The 26000-nt window shown below is 57.3% G+C and overlaps 1 protein-coding gene across 1 annotated transcript; it reads right to left on the bottom strand.

Moving 5' to 3' along the window:
- Positions 1 to 1348: 1348 nt before the first annotated feature.
- Positions 1349 to 23828, bottom strand: EIF3B (eukaryotic translation initiation factor 3 subunit B). The gene is made up of 19 exons (XM_042971004.1): positions 23369 to 23828; positions 18930 to 19122; positions 16795 to 16914; positions 16480 to 16537; positions 16202 to 16330; positions 15777 to 15934; positions 13095 to 13226; positions 12944 to 13010; positions 12516 to 12562; positions 11264 to 11474; positions 9961 to 10033; positions 8973 to 9095; positions 7455 to 7533; positions 6625 to 6763; positions 4779 to 4904; positions 3981 to 4058; positions 3582 to 3690; positions 3214 to 3330; positions 1349 to 2598 (listed from the first exon to the last, which is right to left on the bottom strand). Exons 1-18 carry the CDS (start codon positions 23781 to 23783, stop codon positions 3227 to 3229), a joined length of 2361 nt encoding a protein of 786 aa, XP_042826938.1. The 5' UTR covers positions 23784 to 23828; the 3' UTR covers positions 1349 to 2598; positions 3214 to 3226.
- Positions 23829 to 26000: the final 2172 nt, after the last annotated feature.

Genomic DNA, 26000 nt, shown 5'->3' with positions numbered 1-26000 from the left:
GCGGCCGTAGGCCTGTCAGGAACACGAGGGGGGATGCTCACCACGAGTGGCTGGTCCCTGGGCTCCATCTGTCTCAAGGCCGGGCTGCCCCGGGCTGGGGAAGGGCCGGTGGCCGTGGGGCCGGATGGCGTGACGTGCTCCGTGCTCTCCTGGTGACCTGTCTGTGCAGTAGGCCCCCCCCCCCGCCTCCAGCCTGCCCCACCTTGGTGACATCAGCAGGCCCCAGGAGCCCAGCCAGTCCTTAACTGTCGGCACACGTGGGACCGCACACGTGGCTCGGGAGGCCCCAAGGAGCTGCGTGGCCCAGGCCCTGGTGGATGCAGGCCAGCTGCATGCTGGGCACGCGGGGTCTACGCCCTCACCTGATGCCATGGCAACCCCAGGGTTCCTAGTTGCCTGCCTGAGACACACAAACCTTGGCCTTGGAGCATCTCCACCGAAAGGGGACAAACACCACTAGCTAACGCTCAACACAATCTTAACTACGAACGCTTTTCCCCAGATGCCATTTCCAGATTCTGACTGGGATGTGGTTTTTAGCAGCCAGTCCCACTCTGCACCACACCCAGGGCCAGACTGACTTTCACCTTTGGGTGGCTGCACACAACCTTACCCTGCAGCCTCCAGGTTAGTCGGTGCATGGTGACCCAATGCAGGGCGCCCTTGCCAAGTCGAGAACCAGAAGCGGGGAGAACGAGCTGTTCCCCCACCTGAGGACAGTCACAAAGAGGCCAGATCCACGAAGTTCAAATCTGAGAAACACAACTTTGAGACAGCTACAGCACTCAGAGGCCCACAGAGGGCATCCCACAGCAGCAGCAGGGGTTGGGCCTGAAGTCGAATGAGTCCCTCGAGGTCACCAGGGCTGTCCTGGCCTGCCCAGCCCAGGGGCCATGACCAACTGCCAAATGTGCCCGTGCGGCGGGCGAGGGCAGGGTCGTGTGGGGCCTGCTGTGTTCTCCTCGGCGTCTGGGTCAGTACTGAGCTCTAGGTCAACCTCACCCCATGAACAAGGCAAGGGGACAGCGGAGAGAGCCGCCCATCTAACGCCCACGTCCCCCTCTTCCATGAAGGCTCCAGCCTGTGACCACAGGATCCGCCGAAAAGCCCGTCTCTGATTTCAACACGAGGGTACACGCCCTCCCATCCTGCCTGCCTCTGGAAACAGGACGAGGACAGCGGGCCGGTGCGGGCGGCTGGGGCCAGTGCCCACCCTGATGCCCCAGCCAAAGAAGCCAGAGCGAGGGGGACGCCCCGCCCCCACAGGAAGGATCAGGAACACTCTCTCCCTGGGGCTGGCCCTGGGAAACCCACTTCCAGAGCACGAGAGAGAGAAACAAACCAGGTGTTTCAGAAATTCTTTTATTAACAAATCACATAAAACAATTACGACTACCGAGTCGGAAACAGTCGAAAAGTAAATTTTTTGAAAGCTGTTAAAAATCTGTGAACATGATCGAAACATGAGCCTTTTCCTTCTTACCGTCATCAAATTAAAAAGCCAGGTCTCGGCACGCTGAGGCTTAAAGGGTGTGAGAGCCAGTAAGAAACACGGGACACCGCGTGCGGACGGGCGGGACCGGGAACCAGGGAGAGCGCCCAGTGTCGCCTCGCAGCCGGGTGCGTGGGGCTGGTGGCCCCAGCCCCCGAGCTGCTTCTGCCCCACGGACGACAGCTTCTCCTCCAATCCCAATGTGTCAAGTTCATGGGCACCACGGCCGTGAAAGCACAGCGAGCCCGTTCTGTGCGTTTTGACCCAGGCTCTCGGCTCCCGGAGACACAAAGAAACAGGAGGCGCGGTGGAGTCTGACAAGGCACCAATGGGTAGCGGACGTTACGAATCAACAGGGGCTGAGATTACGTGGATTTGCTCACTCCCTTCTCAGGAGAGAAATCAAGCTAAACAGTCAAAGACGACCACGTGACGGCGGCTAAGGTGGCAACTCTCACGAACAACTTAACTTGTAGGACTCCAAGGAAGTCTAGAAGGGTCTTTCTCACCAGGTCAGACAAGTGTGGAGAACAAAAAAATGCTGCAAGAACGGTTTTTCTGCACCGGTCAGACCGATGCTTTAGTTTGCAGCTCAGCTGAGAAAACACAACCAAATCGGGAGGTGGGAGGGCACCACCACAGGGGGAGGGGGCACAGGAACCAAGTTCGAGGCCGGTGTCTACGTTAAGGAGGAGAAAGACAGCTTTTTCATACAGGTTTGTTTTTATTTCCACGCTCAGCCTGTTGAGAACCTAGCACAACCTGAACGGCGTGGCTCCCGTTTCCACGACACAGCCACGCTGGCCCCCCGCCACGGGACAGGACGAGTTCTCGGAGGGGGACGGCTGGGCGCGCCCCTGCCGCGCACGAGTCTCAGTAACAAACAGTGGTGGCATGACTTGAAAAAAAAACCCCAAACGAGAGAAAAGGAAAGCGGTGCCTTGAAACCTCCCCCGCGGTGGGGACCGGGGGCTGAAGGCACAGCGACGTGCGGGCAGGGGAGAATCCGGGCGCACAGTGAGGAGCGAGACAAAGCACAGGTAAAACGCAGGCATCGTGCGCACTTTCTGCAGGACGACCTCATTCCAGCACGAGCCCCGGGGACGCTGCAAGAAGGATCAGGTGTTTACTCTCTGCCCTACGCCGCGACGACGAGACGGACATTAGCAAGGGCTTCTGCGGAAGGCGCGCCCCGACCGCAGGCACGGGGCGTACGATCTCAGAAGGCGGAAGGGACCCGAGGCTCTCCCGCCTGACGCCAGAGATGAGCAGGCGCAGGAGTCCCGGAGCGGGGGAGAGAGCCCCGCCCGCTGGCCGCCCCGCACACAACGCTGCCCCCGCTCGCCTGCCGAGGAAGCCCGCGTGTGCTCCGGAGGCTCCCATCTCAGACCCACAGGCCTGTCTCCGCTGGGCACACCGGGGCCTTTTCCCGGCACGCTGCGGCTGGCCTCCCTCCTCTTCCCCAGCTCCGCCTCTCACCCACGACCAGAGCCCACGTGAGGGGCGCGCTCCCCAAATCCGGGGCTCGAGGCCCTGCCGTGTTCAGAGAAGAGCCCCCCCTCGGACAGCCAGGGTGTGCACCTGACCCTTGCAGGTTCCATGAAAAGGGCCCGCCGACCCTGAGCACGTGAACCTGGCTCTTTTCTCAGCGAAGGGACAGCACAACGCAAGAGACGGGCCCGCGTCTGGGTGTGGCTCGTCCCCGTCTGAAGAGGTCTTACCACGCTGCTCAGGTCACTCCGGATTGCCCAGGGGGATGATCTCCTCGGTGACGAAGAACTCGATGGTCTCCTCCTCCCAGTCTTCCACGTTGCTGTCCAGCTCGTCCGTGTCCACGCCTGCGGGGGTGGGGGGAGGGAGTGATGTGGCGTGCAGACAGCCCACTCGGGGAGGATGGGGACACGTGGGTACATGCCCACGTGTGCCCACTCCAGCCTCCTCCACAGGACTGTGCACGTGAACCTGTGGCCATAGCAAACTGGGTTCTTTGACAAAAACACCTGACGCTTAACTGGAAAGCCCACACAAGAGAAAGAAAAATGTTTCAACGGTCCTGTCCTAACAAAACACGTCTCCAGCTAATGGTTACCTCCTCGCAACTCCAAACGTTCATTTTTCTGCTCCATGTAGAGCTCCTGGGCCATTTTCCGGTATTTTCGGAAATCTTCCATCATGGTGCGTCTTCTCTCCACTAGTTCCTGTGCGCGGAAGTGGGAGAGTCACGGGGCTGACGGTCCCCTCACCACCACGAGGACGGAGGTCGGCAGTCACCACCACCAACCAACCCCCGCCCCTGCCCCAGGACAAGAACGGAGGGCGCGCCCTCCTCCTTCCCCTCACACACACCTGGAAGGCCAGTCTGTGCACGTGGGCAGTGGACAAGCACCCCCCTGTCCCCCTCCTCCCGGGACCTGACACTGTCCCTTCCATGTCAGAGAGGGACAGTGGCCGCCCGTGGCACTTCCCACAGTCCTAGGACCAAGCTAACCTTTGAGGCTTTGGATTGGCTCAGACGATCCTTCTGTTCAAAGATCTTGGAGTATTTCTTCAGATCCTTTTTAATTTGCTGAGACAAAAACAAACACAAGCCAGTCAGGATTTAAACATTCGAGGGGCACCTGGGTGGCTCAGTCGGTTAAGCGTCTGACTTCGGCTCAGGTCATGATCTCACGGTTTGTGAGCTCGAGCCCCACGTCGGGCTCTGTGCTGGCAGCTCAGAGCCTGGAACCTGCTTCGGATTCTGTGTCTCCCTCTCTCTCTGCCCTCCCCCTCTCACGCTCTTCCTTTCTCTCTTCCAAAAATAAACATCACAACAATTTTTTAAAAAATCTCTAAGAATCACACACACCATCTTCAAAGTGAATAACGGGCAACGGCATCCTCGCGGATCACTAGCACACGGCCGCCCGCGAGCATGCAAACCCGTCTGCAGGGTTCACAGTGGCGAGGCCCTACCTCTCGTGTGGTCCACTCTCCCCCAGCGTTGCCCCGTTTCTCTGTGACTGCTCAGGGCCCCCCTCGATCCTGCCAGCACGCTTCACCAGCCCCCAGCACCTGCTCATCCCCTGCAGCTCACGCCAACGTCCCCGGAGGGCACGGATGCGGCAGGAACGGCCCAAAAACCCACATTCACAACACCGAAACCATTCCCACTGGCTTCCCGGTGTTCCCGCAGCTCTTCCAAAGGCACCCGAAAACGTCACGTTCCCATTTCCCACTCGTTACCGCCCCAGCACCAGTGATGGGAAAGAGGCTTCCACGTTTCCTTGACCCCGGGGCCCCAGACCTTGATCTGGTCCTGGCTCAGGAGCGTGGGGGGCCGAGGTCTCCACAGCAGCTGGCAGAAACGGTCCTTGTTGTTCTTCTGCAGAAGACGCCCTTGGAAAGTCCACAGCCAGTAAGCGTTGTCCACCTGCACGGGGACAGAGGGCAAAGCGCTGCTCGCCACCCCATCACAGCGAGACGCGGGGGCCCCTCACAGGGCCACCCCAGTCAAGCGCTCCTCCGACGGCTAAGAGCCGACGACCGACGGTGTGGTATCTGGGAGACAGCAGTGAATCAAAGATCTCTGCTTCTTGGGAGCTCACGCAGCAGGGGAACACCGTCAACAAACACGACAGAAAGCTACCCGCGTCACAGAGCACGGCGCGGAGTACCTACGAAGGGCGTCACGGGGCATCGGCTCCGTTACTGATCCGCAATGGAGAACTCATACCAGAACGTACGCTGACAAAGTCACTAAACACAGTGTTCGGCTCGGCTGACATCTTTTCCGCGGCACCGCCTTCCGGATGAAGGAAGCGGGACCTGAAGCTACATGCTGGCGTGAGCTGGTCCCAGACCAGCACTTTGGGAGCACGTCGGGATCTGACGGAGGGGCCCACGGCCTCAAAGATTTTAACGAGGCCCAAGGTTGGCCTCACGTAGACGGCGCTCAAATTTAGACACACGGCACGATCACCATGAAGCGAGTACAGAGCTTGTCCTTAAGACAGCATGGTGACGTTTGCTGAGTCTGGACTCCCAGAACGTTGTTCTTTTGTTAAACGGAATCGCCCGGATACGACCTCCTAGGCTGTGGACTCGCAGGAGCTGGTTCAACTCTCAGAACCTCCGTTGATAAAGAACAGTAACTAAACAGAGCAGACGCTCGGCAGAGGCCCCCACCCCCTGCAGCTCAGGAGCACTGAGCCTGGAGCACTGCCACGGACACTCCGGCACGCAGACACCACGCGGAACGTGCACCACACACAGGCCCTCACACCCACGGAGCACGGCATTTCTCCAGTTCTTCAGGCTACCGACGTTCGAGACTAAGAAACGGGCTCCCTCACACGTGCTTTCGTGTCCTCTCGGGGAGTCCCAGACCCCAGACCCTAGCCTCAGCAGCCTTCTCCCCGGGAGCTCCTGCTCAGACGGCAAACCGGGACGGAACAGGGACCACAGGCCAGGAACAGGCCCCTGCCCACACAACGCTCGACTCTCGGGAGAGGAAATGAACTCGCGACCAGCCCCCGAGATGGGTTGAGCGCACTGTGAGGACAGTGCAGGGCGGGATGGGTGCTGCCCCCGGAGGAGGCCCCCTCCAGGCAGGGAGGAGCAAATGAGCCGCCTGGGAGGAGCCGGCCCAGTGCGCGCACGCTCCCAGGGGAGCGGGGGAGCAGGCAGAGGCCGCCACACCGAGGGCCCGGTGGGCTGGGCAGACAGGGCTCCTCTGAACCACAAGCTTCTTGAGCGTGGAAAAATCGTGCTGGGAAACTGTGTGCGCGGTACGGCACGTCCTCCCTCCACCTCCAAGCCACAGGACAGCGTGGCTCTGAACTGCGGGGCAAACCACCCAACCCGATTCCCACTGGGAGAAGCTCCCCGGCTACTGCGCCAGAGGAAGGCGGCCGGGGCTCAGGCCGCAGCGAGTGTAAGACGTCCGACTTGGGGAAGAAATCCGGGAACGCCGGCCGCCTCACGCACGGCAAGGCCGGCCGCTCGGGTGCTCTGCTGGCGAGGGTTTCGGGGCAGCGGCAGCCGGACAGGGCCCCAAAGAGCAACTGAAGAACCACCGTAGGGCGACCCCGGGGAGACCCGGGAGGGGAGGAGGGTCTCACGCTGCGCGCGGGCTACCCGGGGCCCCGTACCTTATGGCTCCACCAGGACACGGAGGTGACCACGTAGCGCCCGGTAGGGTCCCACTCCACATCGGACGCCATGTAGTGCTCCGCGATGTTCATGACCGTACAATCCGAAGTGTCGACGAAGGCCAAGGCGCCGTTCATACTGGGGGGGCAGAGCGTGCGGTCAGGCCACACGGGCCGGCACGGCGCCTCGCTCCTTGCGGACTCGAGGGCAGGACACGGGAGAGCCCCGGGCATCCCCTACCACCGCCTGGCTGCTGAGGAGAACTAATCCAGGAGCCATCGCCCAAGGGTGTCGTGAACAAAGACAGGGGAAGTGCACACGGCACCTTGCACGCCTGCCAGGACTGCCTTCCAAGAAGACATAGGCCAAAGCCCCAAAGACACCTCCAATGAAGTCAGAACACTGAACAACCAGAGCGTATTCTGCTCATGCGCTCCCACGGCTGCCGGACGGCCAAGGACGGGGAGACGCCACCCGCCCCACGGTCACCCGGGACGGAGGCAGGCTCCGAGCTCACACAGCCCTCCCGCCAGAGGACGGCGTTTACGCCAGGCTCGCTGCCCTGCCACCAAGACGGCTCACCTAACCGCGAGGAAATGACAACACTCGCACGTCCTCCAGGCGCACCCGGAACACACTTGCAGGGGACGGTTCTGCCCGACCCGGGGTCCACCCGAGTCTGAGCAAGACGGGATGGCCCTTTCGTGCAGAACACGCGCCCCATCACGCTAAAGGGACCGCTGTGATGGTTCCGAACCCGGAGCTTGACCCGTGAGGCCCACAAGCGTGGCTCAGGACACGCAGAAGGCAGCAGACAGTAGGAACCCACCTCCTTAGGCCAGCCAACACGACAAACTGTCCCTGGGGGCTCCAGAAGATGGTATTTGCCTGCTGCTTATCAAACATTTCTGAAAGCAAAGACAGCGGCTGTTAGAAGTCTGTGAAGGGGCGGGCGATGGGTTCACGCGGCCTCAGTGGGCAGACATCCACATGTGCTCCCCACGCCTGGTTCCTCCCGGAGAAAACATTTTGGAAAACCCACTGTCTGGGTACGTTTTTAAGTTATGACCTACAGTTCAAACACAAAAGGAAAAAGGAGATACCCTGAAGCTACGATACGATTTGTAGTAACATCTCATGTTCGGAGACACCTACTTCCCAGTGAAACTGCACAGAGGACTCACCGTAAAAACTGTCATGGGGTCACGGGGTCTCCACACGAGGGCAAGAAACCCACACCCCCCACCAGACGTGGAGAGACACATATCACCCAAGAAAGCTCAAGACCCACCCTTCAGGGACTCGAACACCTTCTGAACTCTGTAGTCACAAGTCATTTGAAAGCTGCTACTTTGCCCAACACCCTGAGGCTCACATCCCACGAGGGGCCGGCAGAGCCCCTGGAGAGCAGACCATTAAGGCTCAGGCTGCACGCTAGGGTCTCTTCCCTGGAGGACACAAAGTGAACCCCCTGGGGCCTGGTCCCGGCCTGCAGGGGATCCAAGGACGGGGGGCCCAGCGGGGACAGGGAGACGTGAGGAGGGCGACACCATCCAAAGGACAGGATTCTCAGACCAAACAAAGGAGGAACAGAAACTGTAAGCTGTCCTTTAACAACCACGCGTGTTAACAGAACACACACAATTGTCCCAGCATGGACATGCGACCTTCCAAGGTGGGTAACAGGGCGTTCAGGGATGGAAGGCACTTGGGACGCTGGCCATTTGCAAACCTACTTCCTAACGAGACAGCGCAGATCTGGGAGCCCATAACGACTCCTACTTCCTCGTCTGTGGCAGGGAATTAATGATGCGGTCAGTTTTGCGGCTGCCACCCACCTACCCCAGACGGTTCTACCACAAACACCACTGAGCTCAGGAGGTAAAAGCTGAGTTCACAGGAGTTCTCTCCAGACAAGCTCCGCACCTGAACCATTAGACACCAAACCAACCCGCTGTCTTTCCTGCGAGGAAGCTGTGCACGAGGGGCCCTGCTGAGAGAGGCCAGGACCCTGCTTGCCTCGCACACAGGCAGAGCAGAGCACGGTGGGGACGCGGGGCCCCCAGCCCAGAGACACCAGCTGTGGCTACAAGAGGGAGACCACGTCCACTCAGAAGCCCTCTTGTGAAGGGCCAGGGCTGGGAGAGAGGGCAGGGGCTCCCTCCCAGAGGCCAGGTCTTTGTGGGCCGGAAGCATGGGAGGCCTGAGCCGCAGGGACCCTCTCGGCTGTGGGGCGGCCTAAGCAGCAGTTCCCAGCCAGCCGAACACGCACTTGGAGCGAGGACGGGGCTCTGTCCCCGGTGCATATCCGTCTGTCTGTCCGTCTGCCAAGGGGGAGGCTACTTACTGATAAGTTCGATCTTCCCGTTGTTCTTCACGTGGTAGAAGGAAACGGATATCCGAGGAGCCTCCCCGTGCAGCACTGCGAACTTGCTCCCGTTGGGTTCCCAGGCAAAAGCTATGATGGTTTCTACAGTCAGGAGAAAGAATAAGCCCCTCAGGTCATGTAATAAAGCAACGTTCCTGATCAGGCAACATTCCTGCACAGTCTTCGCTGTTCAACGAGAGAAACACCCCAAATCCTTAAACTCGCTAAAAGCACCACCCGGCAGGCCTAAAGACGAGCGTGCGAGCGACTCGTGGGAGACTCTGGCCACGTGGGACCGCCACCTTCCTAGATGCCCACGACGGCGGGGCCTGGGCCCGACGCCCAGCACAACCCGTGGACTCCCGCTTGCTGGAGCGCTCACGGGGGGAGGGGGGACTCCACGGCCCCCCAAGGGCTAACAAGGCAGGGTGGTGAGCCTGTACCCACGTTCTCATTCTGTGCTCCCCGCCCCCTTCTCCTCCTCTCCGTAGCAAAACAGAGAACAAAAGTAGAACACGACACACAACCAACGACACAGGCTACATTTCCCATCTAGAGGCAGAGACGGGGGATCTGAACGGCTTTCACAGGCCCAGAAAAGAGCCCTAGTCAGCCAACAACTTGCGGCTGCCAGCGGATGACCCTCCTGCTGCTGGGCGCTCAGAGTGTCATGAAAACCCATTCCCGGCACAGCCTCAGCGGGAAACCGGCCGGGGTGGATGTGCAGAACGACCGGGACATACTCTCATGGCAGCCAGAAGTGGCACCGAGGCCAGAAAGGGCCAAAGGAACCCTAAACGGGCGGGCTCGCAGGCGGACAGCACGTACCAATCAGGGTTGCGAGTACCCTGCTCAGGTAGGGAGCCTGGGGAGCACCAAGGCCGAGCGGGGGCTGCACGCGAGGGCCAAGGCCGAGCGGGGGCTGCACGCGAGGGCCACTCGCTCACGAAGGAACAATGGAACTTGCCTTTCATTTCCACCACGTCGACAGGCACCTGTTTTTCCCTCATTCGGAAAATTTCAAAATTCGTGACAACGCCCTGTTCGGGAGAAAAAAAGGGGATGAACTCACAGAAACTGAAAACTTGAGAAACGCTTAAGTCAAGAACAAGTCAACCTGGCGACCAACGAAATGTACACAGCCGGGACACACACAGACACGTCAAGTGACTGAAAGTGCAGCCGTCACGACAGCACCGATGGAAGTGCACAGGCGCGGTCCCTGTGGGGGACAGCGGACTTCCTCTCTGGCCCACGTTCTGCTTTGGAGAGCTGCCCCAGGGTCACGCCCCTGCATGGAAAGGGCTCTGCACGGCCAGTAGCCTGTCTGCAGAACTCCCACAGTGCTGATACCCACCAACGGGGCGGGAATGAACTATCTGGAAACAGCGCAATGCCCTGCAGCGTCCCCCCGAGGCACTCCCGCGCAGAGACCCGGGTGCTGATTCCCAACAGCCAAGACGGAAACAGCAAGGGCCCACCACAGATGAATGCACATGAGGAAGGGCAGCCGCGTCCCTTGGCCCTGAGCAGGGGGAGGCACCGACACCTGCCACGGCCCAGATAAGCCTGGACGTGCTCAGTGAGGGCCGCCAGCCACGAAGGCCACATGCTGTAGGACTTCTTTCCCAGCAAGCGTCCCGGGCTGGCGGATCCAGACGGAGAGAAGGCAGAGCGGCGGGTACAGGAGCGCGCCAGAGAGGGCAGTGGTGCCGATGGGTGCGGAGTTCCTTGCCTTTGTGGGTAATAGAAATGCTCTCGAGTTCTGACCGTGGCGACGGCCACGAGTCAGTGAATGTACCAAAAAGCCACTAACTGCGTTTCGAGGGCGAGCACTACAGTGCAGGGACTCAGTCTCCAGGCTGTTTCGTAAAGAGGAGCAGAAACGCTCCCGTCGGGACGAAGAACTCATAAATGACGCAAGTAAAACCAATCAGGGAGCAGAACTGCGCCCAGCACGCTCCTCTTTGTGCTTGAGAAAGAAACGGAGAGGACACACTGGCTTCCCGTCTCCTGAGAAGGCAGGCCGGTGCCCGGAGACAACACTGCATCCCCGTGACCTGTAAACTGTGCCCACAGGTCTCCTGCACCTCAGTGGCAAGGCAACAAGAGCTCTAGCGAGCACACGCCCGCTAACCACTGCCTATAACTGGCGGGTCTGAGAGTGACCCACGAGCTCGGACAGAGGCCGCGTCAGCAGCTTCATCGGGGCGGGGGGAGGGCCGGCTTGGAGCTGCAAGGCACGGCCTCTGCTCCGGGCGTCCACTCACCTGGGTACCTTTCGGGGTCCTGTCCACTTTAACGCACAAGTAATCTCCATTTTTTTGCCAATGTAGCTTGCAATCCACCACATTGAAGAGATTCCTGACCCTGATCTCCTGTCTGGTAGGAAGCTGCATCAAGGTCACCCTGGCCGGGATGTCTTTGTCTTCAGGCACCCAAAAAGCTATGATGTTCCCACCGGGAGACCAAGAGAAGTCTCTGCAGAACGAAGAAAGCCGGTGTTGCCCAAGGACCGGCAGGCCGCCGACAGGAAGGAAGCGCGGCGGACACGGGCTCACCCTCCAGGGCGGCAGCCCGCCCTCCCGGAGAGCTGGTCCCCTGCCACCCGGAGCGTCACTGCACTCGCTGTGCCAGCGGGGAGAGACGCTGGTGAGGCTCCCGGCCGCCACGCGGCGGACGCCCCTGAGCCCCGACCCGGCCCTCGGCTACCACAGCCCACGGCTGCAGGGCGAGGGGGGAGCTGCGGCCTCCGGACCCCGAGTGACGCCCGAGACTCACTACGGGGCTGACGGGAAACCCCCGCAGAGGCCGCGGGACGACCCCAAAGCGAGAGCACGATGCCCCCCACCGCGCAGGCACCTCCAGGCCAGGCACCCACACGACCCGCCAGCTCAGACCCACAGACCCATTACTGTTCGTTTGCGCAGAATCGATTCCCGGTTTAGTTTTTATCATGAGCCACAGCTGTGCCCAAGAGCGTTCACGTCCCCACACCATAGGTGCTCCTCCGCACACGGACCGCCCCCAGAGCACACACACGTGCGCACGCACACATACACACGCGCGCACGCACACATGCACACGCGCGCACGCACGCGCACACACACACACACACACACACACACACACACACACACACACACACGTGTGCCTCCTAGGCAGCTCGCCGAAGGCCATCGAACCGCTGCACGGACCACAGAGCGCACGGAAGCCCTTTCCAGCCCCCTCCAGCCCGTCTCCCTCGAAGACTGCAGCCCGAGGCTCCAGCTCCAAGGCAGGGACAGGACGCTTGGCTAGAGTCAAGCCTGCGGCCCCCCCCCCACCCAAGGGTCGCCGGGCATAAGGAGGGGGAGTGGCCGCGAGGCCCGCACCAACAAGCAGGCCCGTGGGTGATAGCCAAGAGCCTGCCGTGCCCCCTCGTCTCCAGACCAAGTCCACGCCGCCTCCTCCCGCTGCGTGAGCGCGCGGGGCCAAAGCGGGGAGCTGGCTAAGCCCCACCTGGTGAGCACGGTCACTTACTTTATACCAGAGATCTTCAAACTCTTCTTGTCCAAAAGACCCATAGACTGTGGAAAAATGAGGGTCACAACGGAGTCAAATCACACTGTGGTCTCCGTGACACAAGCAAATTTTCAGAGAAAGCAAACGAGGTTCTGGAATGAGCCTGGCATAAACCCGGCGGGGGGGCACGTAACAAACCGATCCACCGACAGCAGCGAGGCACCCATCTCCGAGGCCCCTTCTGTTTACTCCCGTCCCAGACTCCTGGCAGCAGCACCAGCAGGGAGACCCCCAGGGACAGGACGGGAAAGGCGCCCCCAACTCCCCCCTGATTCTGCATAAGGACAGCTGCTCTCTCCGTCCCCCCAACCCGTGACACAGGGAAGCAGGCGCCCCCAGCAGCTCCCGACGGAGCAGGCCACCGCTGAGGAAACTATGCTACTTACGGGAGTTTCATAGATGCTAAGCGTGTCGAGTGTCATTCTGGCAAAGAATTTACCATCGTGGCTCCACCTAAAAAGGAGGACAGAAGTACCGGGCTCTGTCAGGAGAAATGGCCACGACGAGGTGGCCGCTCACTACCCCTCATTTACTCACTTAAAAATAGGCCAATGGGCTGAGCTTTCACAGTGGAAGCCCCTCTTCTTCTGCCCGGTCAGGATGTCCCAGATGATGATGGCTTGAGGATCGTCCTGAGTGTCCATCAGGGGGCTGAAAGTCACCAGGTACCTGTAACAGAGCAGACCCGGTTTAGAACCCCCGCCACCGTCCCACCATTCGCCCTGGAGCGCCAGGCTGTGGGCGGATGAGGTGAGCATCTGCACCCAACGGGCCTCCGCTCCAGGTAGCTCGAGGCATGGTGAGACTTCCAGACGATGCAGTCGGGGCTCCTGCCACCAGCACTCGCTCCAAACCCCGGAGCCGACCCCCTCCGGGGCACAAGGCACACAGTCCCTCCTGGACCAGGGCACGTGTTTCCCCACAGAATCAGGACAAGAAAAGACGCAGCAGATCCCAGACCGAAATCCGCGTGTGTGCTCCGGGAGGGGCGGGGTGCCGTTCCCCGTGCTCCTCGTCGAGGTCTGCCTGGGACGAGGAGGGGACCTCAACAGCCAGCCACGTGTTTCAAAAGCAAGCACACTTCTAACACCGCTTCTGCGCCTGGGGCTTCTCCCTCACCCAACAGCGGGCTCGTCTACACCCAGGGCACCGCCTCACCCTGCTTACACACAGTGCAAGTATCTAAACAGACTGCTCCCTCACAGGACCCAGGAAAGGCAGAAACACTCGACGAGCAATGACAGAAACAGGCCCCGCCCAGGAGAGCCTCCTGGCGCTCAAGACGCTGACGCCAGGCTGCAGTCACCCCCTACGAGCCATGAGATTCCCTCTACAGACCCACTCCACACACCTACAAGGCGGCGTGACCGTCACGCTGAACTACGGAAGCTGAGCACTGACCTGGAAAACACCCCGGAGGGCTGAAGCGTGCACTCGCCGACTGCCGTGAGCGTCTCACGTGTCACGCGCTTCGCGGAGCACCAGAGATACAGCGATGAGCAAGGGACGGTCCAGGTCCGGTCCCCGAGCAGACAGACACGTGTGGCTACACACATAAACCACAAGCGGATACGGGAAGTCTAGAAGGCAGGTGGAACCCACCGCCGGGCGGACCCGGGCGGCTCCTCCGCGTACACGCCATGCGGCACGCGACCAGGGGTCCCCGCGTGCGCCACCGCCACAACAAGACGTCAAGTGTTATGTACCAAACAGATGCAAAGCGGTTGTGAATCTTGAGTCCGCCAAGAACACGCTCCGTAAACCTATCTTACCAGATGTAAGAAACATCGCGTAGAAACTTCCGTTTACAGGAAACACCAAGGTGGAGGGGACCGGTGACGGGACAGCTCAAGCCAGTCATGAGACACGTCCACCCGGCCCCGTCTTCCTCAGGGGCCACCGTCAAGGGACAGCACAGGGAGGGCGTGCGGGCAGGGTAACGGGCTGGGGCGACGGGAGGGCTGAACACACAGGCCCCGCCCCTGGTTTGAACAACAAGCTGCCAACGACGGCGATGGGGGAGACCAAGGGGGAAAGCGCAGCACACAGGGCAGCAGCAGCAGTTAGGGAAACGTCGGCGCTGCAGGCGGGAGAGAAGAGCCACGATCACCAGGGGAGGACACCGTTATCTGGACTGACGCACTTCCGTGAAAACACCAGCATTTCTTCAAAACGCTCAAGATCTCTTTTTCGTTTTTCAAACATTTTATTTTGAGAAAGAGGAAGAGAGAAAGAGAGAGCGCACGCGCACGAGTCAGTGGGAAAGAGGCAGAGAGAGGTGGAGAGAGAGAATCTCAAGCAGGCTCCGCGCTGTCAGCGCAGGGCCCGATGCAGGGCTCAAACTCAGGAACTGTGAGATCGGGACATGAGCTGAAATCCAGGGTCGGACGCTCAAACGACTGAGCCACCCAGGTGCCCCAATAGCGAAAATAAACTTGAAACAGATACAGCAAAGTCATAAATCGTTAAAGCTAGAGAATTAGCACAGGGATGCTACCGAAGTATTCACGTTAGTTTTCCAGGCGTGAGAAAAATCTTCTACCAAAAAAACTCAAAAAGCAAACCAGGTAACACAGAGCCACGTCTCAGGAGCCCTGGGACACCAGGAGCCGTCGTGAATCCACAATGCATTCAGACCATGCGGTAAGAAGAGGGGACACCACAGGTAAGGCCCGGGGACAGCCCCGAGCAGGGGCACAAGGCAGGAGAGCGGGGGGCATTCTGGGCAGCAAAGCCCTGGGCGGACAGGAAGGCCAGGCTGCGGGAGCGGAGCCCGTGAAGCTGCCGGCGCCCCACCTGGTCCCGCAGCCCTCTGCCATCTCCCACATGAGGAAACGCCGTTCATAAGAAAATTCCAGGCACGGTACCCAGCCTTGGACTAGATGCTAAACTGAAGGGACTCAAGTTTTACAAAGAACATTACTGGAAGAAATCGGAACACAGCAGGACTTCACTGAAAGTAGCAGATCAACACTACATTTCCAGAAGGTTGCAGCGCCACTGGGGACGCTCAGCTAAGAGAATTCCCTACCCCTAGAAAGGGACACATCAACTCACTCCCAGTGGCTCTGGAGAAAGTCAGGTGTGACACAGCGGACACCAGCAAACGCCTCCCAGGAAGTTCCCTGCTGCAACACTTCCGCCAAGTCTGGAATTGCCACAAAGTACGTTTTACAGTAACCTGCAGCGGCCGGCACAAAGCGAGGGCACATCGCTTACCTCTCACAAGGCGAGAAGTCAATGAGCTGAACCCCCTGGTGGCTGAATCTCTGGATCTGTTTGAACTTCTCTCCCCCCCAGAGAGCTATGCCTCGCTGGTGGAACGTGGCCAGGTAGGTGCCCTTGGGGGACCAGCGCACGTAGGTCTCTGTCCATCTCTGTGGGAAAAGTCAGGGCCCGTGTTAACACCAGCGCGGAGAGCCGGCGCAGAGCCTCCCGCTCCCACGAGGATTTACTCCTCGGACTCTTCACTGACAAACACGAGACGCCCGCTCACGTCTCGGGGCTTATTCCAAAACCAGAAGAGCGGAGGATGTCGTGGCGAGGGGTGATCTGGGAGAAGAGGACGTCCACCCGCTCTGGCCCCCAGCTCCCCGCTAAGGAAACACAGAGGGAGGCCCCGCGGGGTGGTAACGCTTATTTACCGCTCTCTCCTCGATGGAGACGGGGTCCTTCACGTCGTTCCAGAAGATAGAAGTACGGTCCCCACTCTCAAAGATGACACTGTACTGGTCTCTGCACTCTGCCTCCTCGAGCCAGTAACGCAAGTTTCCCTAGAGAAGGAACCCAAGGCAAGGGACAGAACACGTCTCATCGACCGTGATCGGAGCCGGCCCCCAACTAGTGCTCCCGGAGGTGGGACCGACTCGGCCGGGAAGCCACCCCTGCCCTTCCCAATCGCGGGTGGAGGGAACCCAAGTACCAAGTCTTTGAAGGGCTGTTTCTCTGGAATATCCCATTCGTCGCTGATCGTCATATACCTGCAACAGAGAAGCTGCTCTTTAGGAACACGCGGCACAACTACGAGGGGGGAGGGGACAGGGGGGCGGCTCCGTGCGTGGCTCTCAGCAGCAGGCGGTGTGCGCCCCTGCCCCCCACCGCGTGATAGTGGGCGAGGGGTGCTACCGGCCAGGAACATCAGGGGTCGGGACGTGCCCGGAGAACGGAGCTCCCCGAATGGCTGACGGCACCACCCCAGACCCGCTGAGCCACTCACGCCTGTGGAGCCAGGACTTACTTGTCAAAGTCAGTGAAGAGATTGACCCTGAACGTGTGCTGCTTGTCCAGCTTGTAGCCGTCCGCATTTTTCACGGCGTCCAAGGCATGGGCAGGGGAGGCGTATTCCAGGAACGTATACCTGAATCAGGACAGAACATCTTGCAGGAGTTCAGCCTGTAAGACCGGGCGGGCCGTGTGCCACTTACCAACACCCGTCCACCCGACCAGTAAATGCCGTCGAGGCCAATGCCCCGTCTACCACCACATCTCTGAGGGTCAAGCTGCCGGCGGTGGTTCCTTACACGCAAACGAAACCCTAATGGGAGATCCAAAGTCTTTAACGCCACAATCACAAATCAGAAAACGATTAATCAAAACGTTCACTAGCTTGACCGTGGAAAGGGTTTCACAAATGTACATGTGTCAGAACTTATGACGTGACCCACTTTGAGACTATACAAGTCTATTGTATGTCAACTTTCTCAGTAAAGCTAGGGAAAAATCCAAGAACGGGATTAGTCTGATACAGTGTATTAAAAGCAAAATGATAAAGACTTTCAGAGAAAGCTTCATTTTAACACCTACAATACAAGCAAGCGGGGGTCACAAAGGTCGTTATTCCACCTAGTTTCTGAAGGAAACAGCGTAAGGAGCATTACCCACTTTCTTAAAAAAAAAACAATTTCTTTAAAACTATCCAAGCTAGGGGTGCCCGGCTGGCTCTGCCGGCTGAGCATCTGACTTCAGCTCGGGTCATGATCTCCGGTTCGCGTGTTCGAGTCCCTTGTCGGGCTCTGTGCTGACAGCTCGGAGCCTGGAGCTGCTTCGGATTCTGTGTCTCCCTCTCTCTTTTCCCCTCCCCTGCTCGTGGTCTGTCACTCTCTCACTCTCTCTCAAAAATAAACAAACGTTAAGAAAAATTTTAAAAAAACTACCCAAGATTTAAAAAAATTAAAAAATAAAGTAAAAATAAAGCTATCCAAGATAGCTTCAAAACTACCGGAATTAAAAAACACAGTATCTTCACTCTTCACGTTCCTGTCTGTAAAAGACAATTTGCCTACACTCTCCAAGACCAGTATCACGTGAAATTTTAACAGAGAAGGTCTGACACGAAAGGTCAGAAAACCTCGTATTGAGTTTGAAAAGCAAACTCCAGGACACACACCATATGCTACCGTTTTTAAAAGATGCACTATTTTAAGCAACAGCTGGGGAAAAAAAGTTGCTAATTAAGCAATGCCACAAGGCTTTCACCTAGACTGTTAGAAATAACCCCATTTCAGAGACGTTACCATGTGAAAGAAAGAAAAAAAAAGCTCATCTTAGAATCAACAGAATACCGCATGTAAAATTTTCCTGAAATCCTGCCAGCCTCCTATCTGTTGGGCCCTTCATCCAGGATGGATCACATCAATTATCGTTCTGATGGCAGAAGACCTAAATCCCTGATTCTTAAAAAAATTTTTTTATAAATTTTTCAAAATGTTTTAACTTTGCAGAAAGAGACAGAGCATGAGCAGGGGAGCGGCAGAGAGACACACAGAATTGGAAGCAGGATCCAGGCTCTGAGCTGTCAGCACTGAGCCTGATGTGGGGCTCGAACTCAGGAATGGTGAGATCATGACCTGAAATGAAGTTGGCCGTTTAATGCACTGAGAGACCCAGGCACCCCTAATGTTTATTTATTTTGAGAGGGAGGGGGAGGGAGGGGGAGGGAGGGGGAGGGAGGGAGGGGGAGGGAGGGGGAGGGAGGGAGGGGGAGGGAGGGGGAGGGAGGGAGGGGGAGGGAGGGGGAGGGAGGGGGAGACAAAGAGGAGAGAGAATCCCAAGCAGGCTCTGCACTGTGGGGCTCAAACTCATGAAACCGTAAGATCATGACCCGAGTGGAGATTAAGAGTCAGATGCTTAACCGACTGAGCCACCCAGGTGCCCCGCGAAGCTCTGATTTCTTAAGAATTTAGCAAGCAACCCACAATATCCAAACTCAAGAACCATGTGGATCTCCTTCTCCCTGTGTAGAGACCCCAGCCGAGGGTGGCTGGGGCAGAACCACCAGGTGAGGCATGCACCTGTGTGTCCACAGCGACTCCCATACCGCCCGACGACAGCCACAGGGCATCAGGGACCAAGACCACGGGGAACATCACTCACCCTTTTGTCTTTCCATCCTCCTCTGGATAAAAATCGTTTGTGATTTTCCCAAACTTGGAAAAGATTTTATGGATGACGTTTTTGAGCTTCTCCAGCCGGTCGGGCCCCACCTGAGGAACATTGTCAACCACGATGACCGAGTCAATCCCATCCGCCTCCTGCGGCCGGTCCTTGAGAATGTCCCCCAGCAGTTCTGTATGGGTGGAAGATTGGACCAATGACTTTTTTCTGATGAAGGCAGAACATTAATATGCTAGTTTACCACACTGAACGACTTCCCTATAAAAAAATGAATCCTCTAAATGGTTCCACTGTGAACGAAAGAAATCCTGGCCCTGGATTAACTCAAAATTTAAACTTGAAAACATTAGGAAGATTTTAACTCTTCATGTTCCCCCTGTCTGATATGTCCATTCATTTCTGGAAATAAAGGAAGATTTTACTTAAATCAACGTTTTAAAGACTTGAAGAATGCAGAATGCTAACCAAAGACGGCCTTTCTCTAGGAAAGTGGGGTAGGAAACACCCGCAGTAGCCTTCCCTGACCCACCCCCAACGCAAACCCACTAGCAGGCACTTTCCCCACGTCCATTTTAACACAAAACAAACAACGGGCACCCGGTACTCTCTATGTAAAACAGCCGTGTACGCTAGAAGGCTAGAAAACCCACAGGCTCGTGAGAACAAACAGCAATGCCCCTTACGACTGAGTGTCCCCGACCGCATGAAATACCTCACAGGGCGCTTGGGAGACACCAGCCGTTCAGATCCGTAAATGCTTAGGACTGTGCACAGCACGCCATAAGCTGTGTGTGTTAACCGTTATTTTCTTAACTACACTCGGAAACTGAAAATGTTTCAAGTTCACGTCACCTGCCTTTAAAATTAAGATCATAAAACCCAAACCGTAAGCACTCAAACATGTTAGATTTGCTTCATTTCCCTAAGATGGTCGGCTAGATCACAAGAAAGAGGACAGGTGTAGGAGGGCCAGGAAAAAGACGCGTTTGAGGAACAGACAGACAGGTGTGGGAGCCATGGGCGAGCAAGCCGGGCAGGAGACAATGCTAGCTGGGCGCTGACCGCGGCTGTCCTACCCGAGGCCTGCATCTGGCCTCGACGCCTCTTGACCATGAAGCTCCTGTGGCAATAAAAGGCCTGACCAGCTGCTGGAGGGGAGCATGCAGAGGTCAAACGCACCATCAGATGACATCTTCGCAACACAAATTCTGCACGAATCCTAAACCCGATTAGTTAGCTGGTCTACAAAGTTACAGTTACAGGCACTGGCTGCACTGGGAGCTAAACCAGATCAAAGCTGCCATCAGAGCCCACGAGATGAAGCTAGAGCGGCAAACCCAGCCGGAAGGAGAGCAGGAGACAGGAGGCAATTTTACACACCCGAGGAGGAGCCGTGGCGTTCCCATGTGTCTCCCTGGGTCCTGGAACCTGATTATTACTCTGTTTTGAGTTCTACTCTTAACAATTTCAACATGCTGAAAAAGATACGTGTCCAAAAATATCCTTTGCTGCATTTCATTCTCAAAATTTAAGACAAATTTTTCTGCACTCTCGTACTGGAAATTTTCGATAATAAAAAAAAAATTCAACTTTTTCAAAAAGGAAAAAAGTCCTTTAGTTTCAAAGCAAGCCCCTGTTATAAACAATCTCTAATTTCAACACTTACACGGATGATATAAAAAGCATTGACTCTAAAAAAAGAATTGCCTCTTATTTCCAAAGAGGCAAAAGTTGAGACCAAGAGAAAACAGACGGAGAGAGGCAAGTCAGTCACAGCAGCGGGAGACACCTTCCCTGGAGAGGCCAGAGTCAGCTCCTTGGGTCGCTGTTAAAGCTCTTACCATACAATTAAATATGGCCTGTTTAGCCTGATCTGAATTTACAAGGTTTACAATAAAAAGCTCAGCTTTTATACAAACCGTGGACTCCTTCCCACAATCTTGACGCGTCTAGCTTACAGGAATGTGCCCATACACGGTAAGGAGTAAACACGGCAACTACACGCTGAAGGGACACCTCTCCTTCACCATCACCAGTGCCCACGCCCACGTCTGGTGACTCTTGCTGTGTGGAGTCCCGATCCGGCTCCAGGAGAAACAGAGACAGGCAAATCTCAAAACTGAACACCAAACATAAAGATAAATGCTATTTAGCGGGCCCAAAAGAAAACATGTGGAGTCAAAACTGTCACATACTCGTCTGGCCAAGCAGCAACAGCAGCAGCAGCCAGCAGCTGCGTGTCTCTGAAAGGACGCCGTGCTGGCAAAGCCGCTCCTCAGTCAGGAGTCAGGATGGCCCAGCTGGAGCTTCCGGCACCTCCCAGAGGGCTCTTCCAGGAGACCCTGTCCATTTTCACCTTCTGCACCTCAATGACCCCACGGGGCAGCTCTTCTCACTAAGCACAAAACGTCCTTGGACTACTGACCACAACCAGATGGCTCAAAAAATAAGCTGCTGGTGTGCTCAGTTTTCGTTCCCCAGGACCAGGGGCCTCACAGGCCACTCTGGGGACAGTCTCAGGATCACAAGGGCCCCCAAAGGCCCTCCGGGCAGTCACCTGGCCTGGCTGGCTCGTGCTCACATTAGTCCTGCCACACAACCCAGCTCTGGAAATGGTCCACGCGGCAGAAATCCTGCGTGAAATCGACGCGCTCAACGCTTTTTAAAAAATCAACTGCAAGGTAAACACTCAGAGGCTCGAAATGAACTTTCGAACCAAAACTTAAACTACAAAGTACAACTTGGTGCCATGGAAACAAATGCTAGTCAGGGCAGGAGAGCCTGGCAGGGTCCCGGCAACACTGCCTCCTCGTAAAATGTCAACCTCTCCCACGCCAAGGAGCACGTTTCCTCACAGGTAAGGGACTTTCGCTGGGTCAGCAGCCCAAGTGTTGACTGCTGTGGCCTTTCCTCCTGTTCAGGCTAAAAGATCCCTTAAGAGGGGGGCCTGTGCGGCTCAGTCGGTTAAGGGTCTGACGTTGTGCTCAAGTCATGATCTCGCATTTCATGGCTTCAAGCAAGCCCTGCGCTGGGCTCTGTGCTGACAGCTCACAGCTCGGAGCCTGGAGCCTGCTTCAAATTCTGTGTCTCCTTCTCTCTCTGCCCCTCCCCCACTCACACTCTGTCTCTCTCCCAAAAGTAAATAAACATTAAAATGTCCGTTAAGAAATAAAGTATGAGAGGGGCGCCTGGGTGGCGCAGTCGGTTAAGCGTCCGACTTCAGCCAGGTCACGATCTCGCGGTCCGTGAGTTCGAGCCCCGCGTCAGGCTCTGGGCTGATGGCTCGGAGCCTGGAGCCTGTTTCCGATTCTGTGTCTCCCTCTCTCTCTGACCCTCCCCCGTTCATGCTCTGTCTCTCTCTGTCCCAAAAATAAATAAATAAATAAATAAATAAACGAAAGAAAGAAATAAAGTATGAGAATAACGACAACAGCAGGTAACTCCTTAACGTTAGGTTGAAGTTTAAAGTAAACGGTGCTGTTGGTTCCCTAAGTCGTCGTCTTCGTTTTACTGGAGATTCTTTCATTCTGACTCAATCTCCGAGTGATGGGACGCGAGATCTCAGAAACAAAACAAAACAAATTAACATGACAACATCTTATTTTCTTGGCGTGTCCTTAGCTACCTCCTCGCTGTTCTTTCCCATTCTACTATAACGGACAGGAATCCACTGATGTGCTCTGAGCTCAGACAGTTCAAAGGGCTAAAAACAAAACATAAGCAAATAAGATTAGGCGCTACAGACGTCACTTTAGAAGACAAGCTCTCAGGCAGGAAGCAGAAATACCTGCAAATTGAATCAAGATAAGAAGAAAAATAAAGCTACAATGAATGACACTACACCCTAAAAATACTATGCGCCAACAGGACAAGCGTCTGCCTACAGACTCAGAAAAGAGAGAACCAGACAGGAATCTGGCAGAGTCAGCCTTCCAGTCCTATTAAGACTCTCTGAAGGCAGAAGCGTCTGTGGAGCAGGGGCAGAGGAACCCAGCTCTGTCACAACTTGTTCCAAGGGACAGCATCGCATCAACCCCAAAAAGCGTCCCCATGAGGTCTGGCTCAGGCCTTTGACAGGTGTGGCTCATCACTCAGGGCACCCAGACCTGCAGAGAGGGAAGTGTCACCCAAGATAGTGCGGCACGTGCACTGCCCTGCTTTGCTGGGCCCCAGATGCCATACACGGCCACGGCTCCAGCTTGCCCGCTGTCCATCATCACCACCCTCCAAAATCCAGGTTTTAATGCAACCGAGCGGCTCCCAAGCGGTCTCCGGTCTCCTGGCCCCCAGCCCCGCCCCGCCCCATTCTGGAGAGAGAACACACGTAAGGAGATCCAAACGCTCCTAGAAACCCTTCCCTAGGCGGGGGACTACAAGTGGAACGCGGGGACGACCCACTGCCTCCCGCGCCGCCTCACCTTCCTCGCTCACATCGTCCACGAAGTCCTCGGGGTCGCTGAAGGAAGGCTCGTCCGCGCCGCCGTCCTCCCCGCCCGCCCCCTCGGACCGGGCCTCGGCCGACGCGTTCCCGGCCTGCTCCGCTGGGGCCTCGCCCGAGGCCGGGGCCGGCGCAAGGGGCTCCTCAGGAGGCGGCGGGGACGAGCCTGGAGCCGAAGCCTCCCTCTCCTCCCCGTCGGCCGCGGGCTCAGCCGGCACTGCGGGCTGCGGCCCGGTCTCCGCGTCCTCGCCGCCTGCTGCCTCCTGCGCGCCGGGCCCCGCGGGCCGCGACGACTCCTCTCCCGGTGGCGGCGGCTCGGCGGCCGGCTGCTGCTGCCCGGGCTCTGCCCGCTGCTCGGCCGCCTCGGGCGCCGCCACGTTTTCCGCGTCCTGCATGGGCCCGCCGCTGCCGCCTCGCCCGGCCTCGCCGCGCTTCCGACTCTCCCAGGCCGCACTGCGCGGCGCCTGCCGCCGGGCCATGTGCATGCCGCGGGCCGACCCACGGAGCTCGGGGAGGGGGGTGTCCCCGCCCTGATAATCGCAGGATGCCCGGAGGAGGTCGGGAGCCGCAAGTGTTTCTGCTGGGGACCACGACAGGGCTCCCATGACAAGCATGTGCTTGAGGCGCGGCACCACAGCTGCTGGGCTCAAACCACAAACTCACCGGGAACCCCAGCCCCCCCGCCTGTGGGACAGGATGGTCCCGTCCAACATGGCAGCCACTCCCTTCCTCCTCCCGTCGGGCTCTGCGCTGAAAGACTACACTATCTGTGACGCCGCGGGGAGGCACAAGGAACCGGCTTAGTCGCTGAAACGGAACACATAACTCAGAAGTATATACTGGAAAACACTATGAGTTCAACAAGCTATCTCGGTTGTGATATCTTAGCCTTCCACCAGACAAAGCTTCGCTTACATGAGTTGAGTTTCCCTTTCTCCGTGATGGCTCTTAGAGTCGTCCACTGACTGGGCAAAAGAATGGACGTTTCCAAAATATAAAAGGAACTTCTGGCGACCAAGAGGTGGCCAGTACTCCTGGAAAGACGGCTGTCTGGCACGATACCAAAATGAAGGCGAGTTGCTTTAATTACTTATGCCCAAGCCAATGGCGGCGGCGGCGGTAATTCCGCCTTCCCCCCCATTCCGAGGGGCACCGTGGTTCGGCCCGCGGAGGCCTCCGCCCTCAGACGCGCGACGACCCGGGGGGCGGGGGGGGGGGGGGGGGCGGCTCGGCAGTGAATGGGCGGGGTCTGCCGCCGCGGGGCGGGGTCTGCCGCTGTTGGGGCGGGGCCGGCTCTGGCTGGTGCCGCGGGTCCGCTGTGAGCTGAGAGGGTGCTCCGCCCTCGTGTTTTGTGAGGTGCTGGAAGGAATCCGGTGGCGGAGGGGCGGGGGCGGGTGGGCGTCAGTGTGTGCTGGGGACCGAGGCTCAGGGTGGGGACACGGAACATCCCCACGGACGTGCTGGGCACGGTCGCGCAGCAGCGCCCTGGAAAACGGTCATAGCGCTCTATTGAAAGTCAGGTGTCTTTTCCCTCAGTCGAAAGAACACCAGAGCTACGGAAGGTTCTTGGGTTGCCTGACACCGGGTTTGAATCTTCTCCGTCCTATTTTCAGCTGAGTGGCCTCTCTGCCTCAGTTTCCCCTTATGTGCCGGCCGACAGGTTTCCCCTGGAGGTTAGAGTTCGCCTAATTTCTAGCTGCACCCGCGGTTTTCAGCGGTCACTGGGTTCTACCAGCCCTTTTCCTGTAGAAAGTGCTGAAGGTGACAGATCCATGAACAAGGAAGCAGAAATTCACAGAAAAGCTTGAAAACAGCTGGCCTCGGTGTGGAAGTTGCACGTTTCTTAGGGAAGGTTTCTGGGGCATTGGTGTGTGGCCTGGAGCGGCTGGCTAGTCTCACTTCTTCCTCTTGAAGAGCCTTGTCATGTTTTGAGTTCTTTCTTTCATTTTTCTTAATATATAGATATATATTTTTTTTAATTTTTTTTAACGTTTGTTTATTTTTGAGACAGGGAGAGACAGAGCATGAACGGGGGAGGGTCAGAGAGAGGGAGACACAGAATCTGAAACAGGCTCCAGGCTCTGAGCTGTCAGCACAGAGCCCGACGCGGGGCTCGAACTCACAGACCGTGAGATCATGACCTGAGCCGAAGTCGGCCGCTTAACCGACTGAGCCACCCAGGCGCCCCCTTTTTTTTTTTTTTTAATTTTTTTTAACATTTATTTATTTTTGAGACAGGGAGAGACAGAGCATATATATTTTTAAGTTTACTTATGTATGTAATCTCTACGCCCAACGTGGGCAAACTCAGATCCCTGTTGTCAAGAGTCACGTGCTCTCCGGGCTGAGCCAGCCGGGGATCCTGAGCCTTGTCATGTCCTTTAGTGCAGGCAATGTGGATGTACGCCCCGTGCAAAACAAGCGATGTGTGTTTTCCAAAGACATCTCTCCCAGTTGTGGAGAGCACCCCCACACCGTCCTCCGTTCCACTGCCCACAAAGGTCTGAAGTTAGGGGCCTGAGTGGGCCCTGCTCTCTTGGGGGTACAGTGGCGAGGCAAAAATGCAGGATTCCTTTACTGTTTCCTTTTTTTGAAGACGGGGTGGGGGGAGA

Source organism: Panthera tigris, chromosome E3 (genome assembly GCF_018350195.1).
Source record: "Panthera tigris isolate Pti1 chromosome E3, P.tigris_Pti1_mat1.1, whole genome shotgun sequence".
Taxonomy (NCBI): Eukaryota; Metazoa; Chordata; class Mammalia; order Carnivora; family Felidae; genus Panthera; species Panthera tigris.
The sequence above is the reverse complement of the archived record's forward strand: the minus strand, read 5'-3'. Positions and strand labels throughout refer to the sequence as shown.

Bases quoted from the DNA above. Each gene is read 5' to 3' on its own strand.
- EIF3B (XM_042971004.1), bottom strand. From the start codon at position 23,783: ATGCAGGACGCGGAAAACGTGGCGGCGCCCGAGGCGGCCGAGCAGCGG. The intron at 13,227-15,776 runs GTAAGCGATGTG...GCTCTGTTACAG, and splicing joins GACTTCTCGCCTTGTGAGAG to GTACCTGGTGACTTTCAGCC. The intron at 13,011-13,094 runs GTGAGTAAATGA...CCTCCTTTTTAG, and splicing joins GCCCATTGGCCTATTTTTAA to GTGGAGCCACGATGGTAAAT.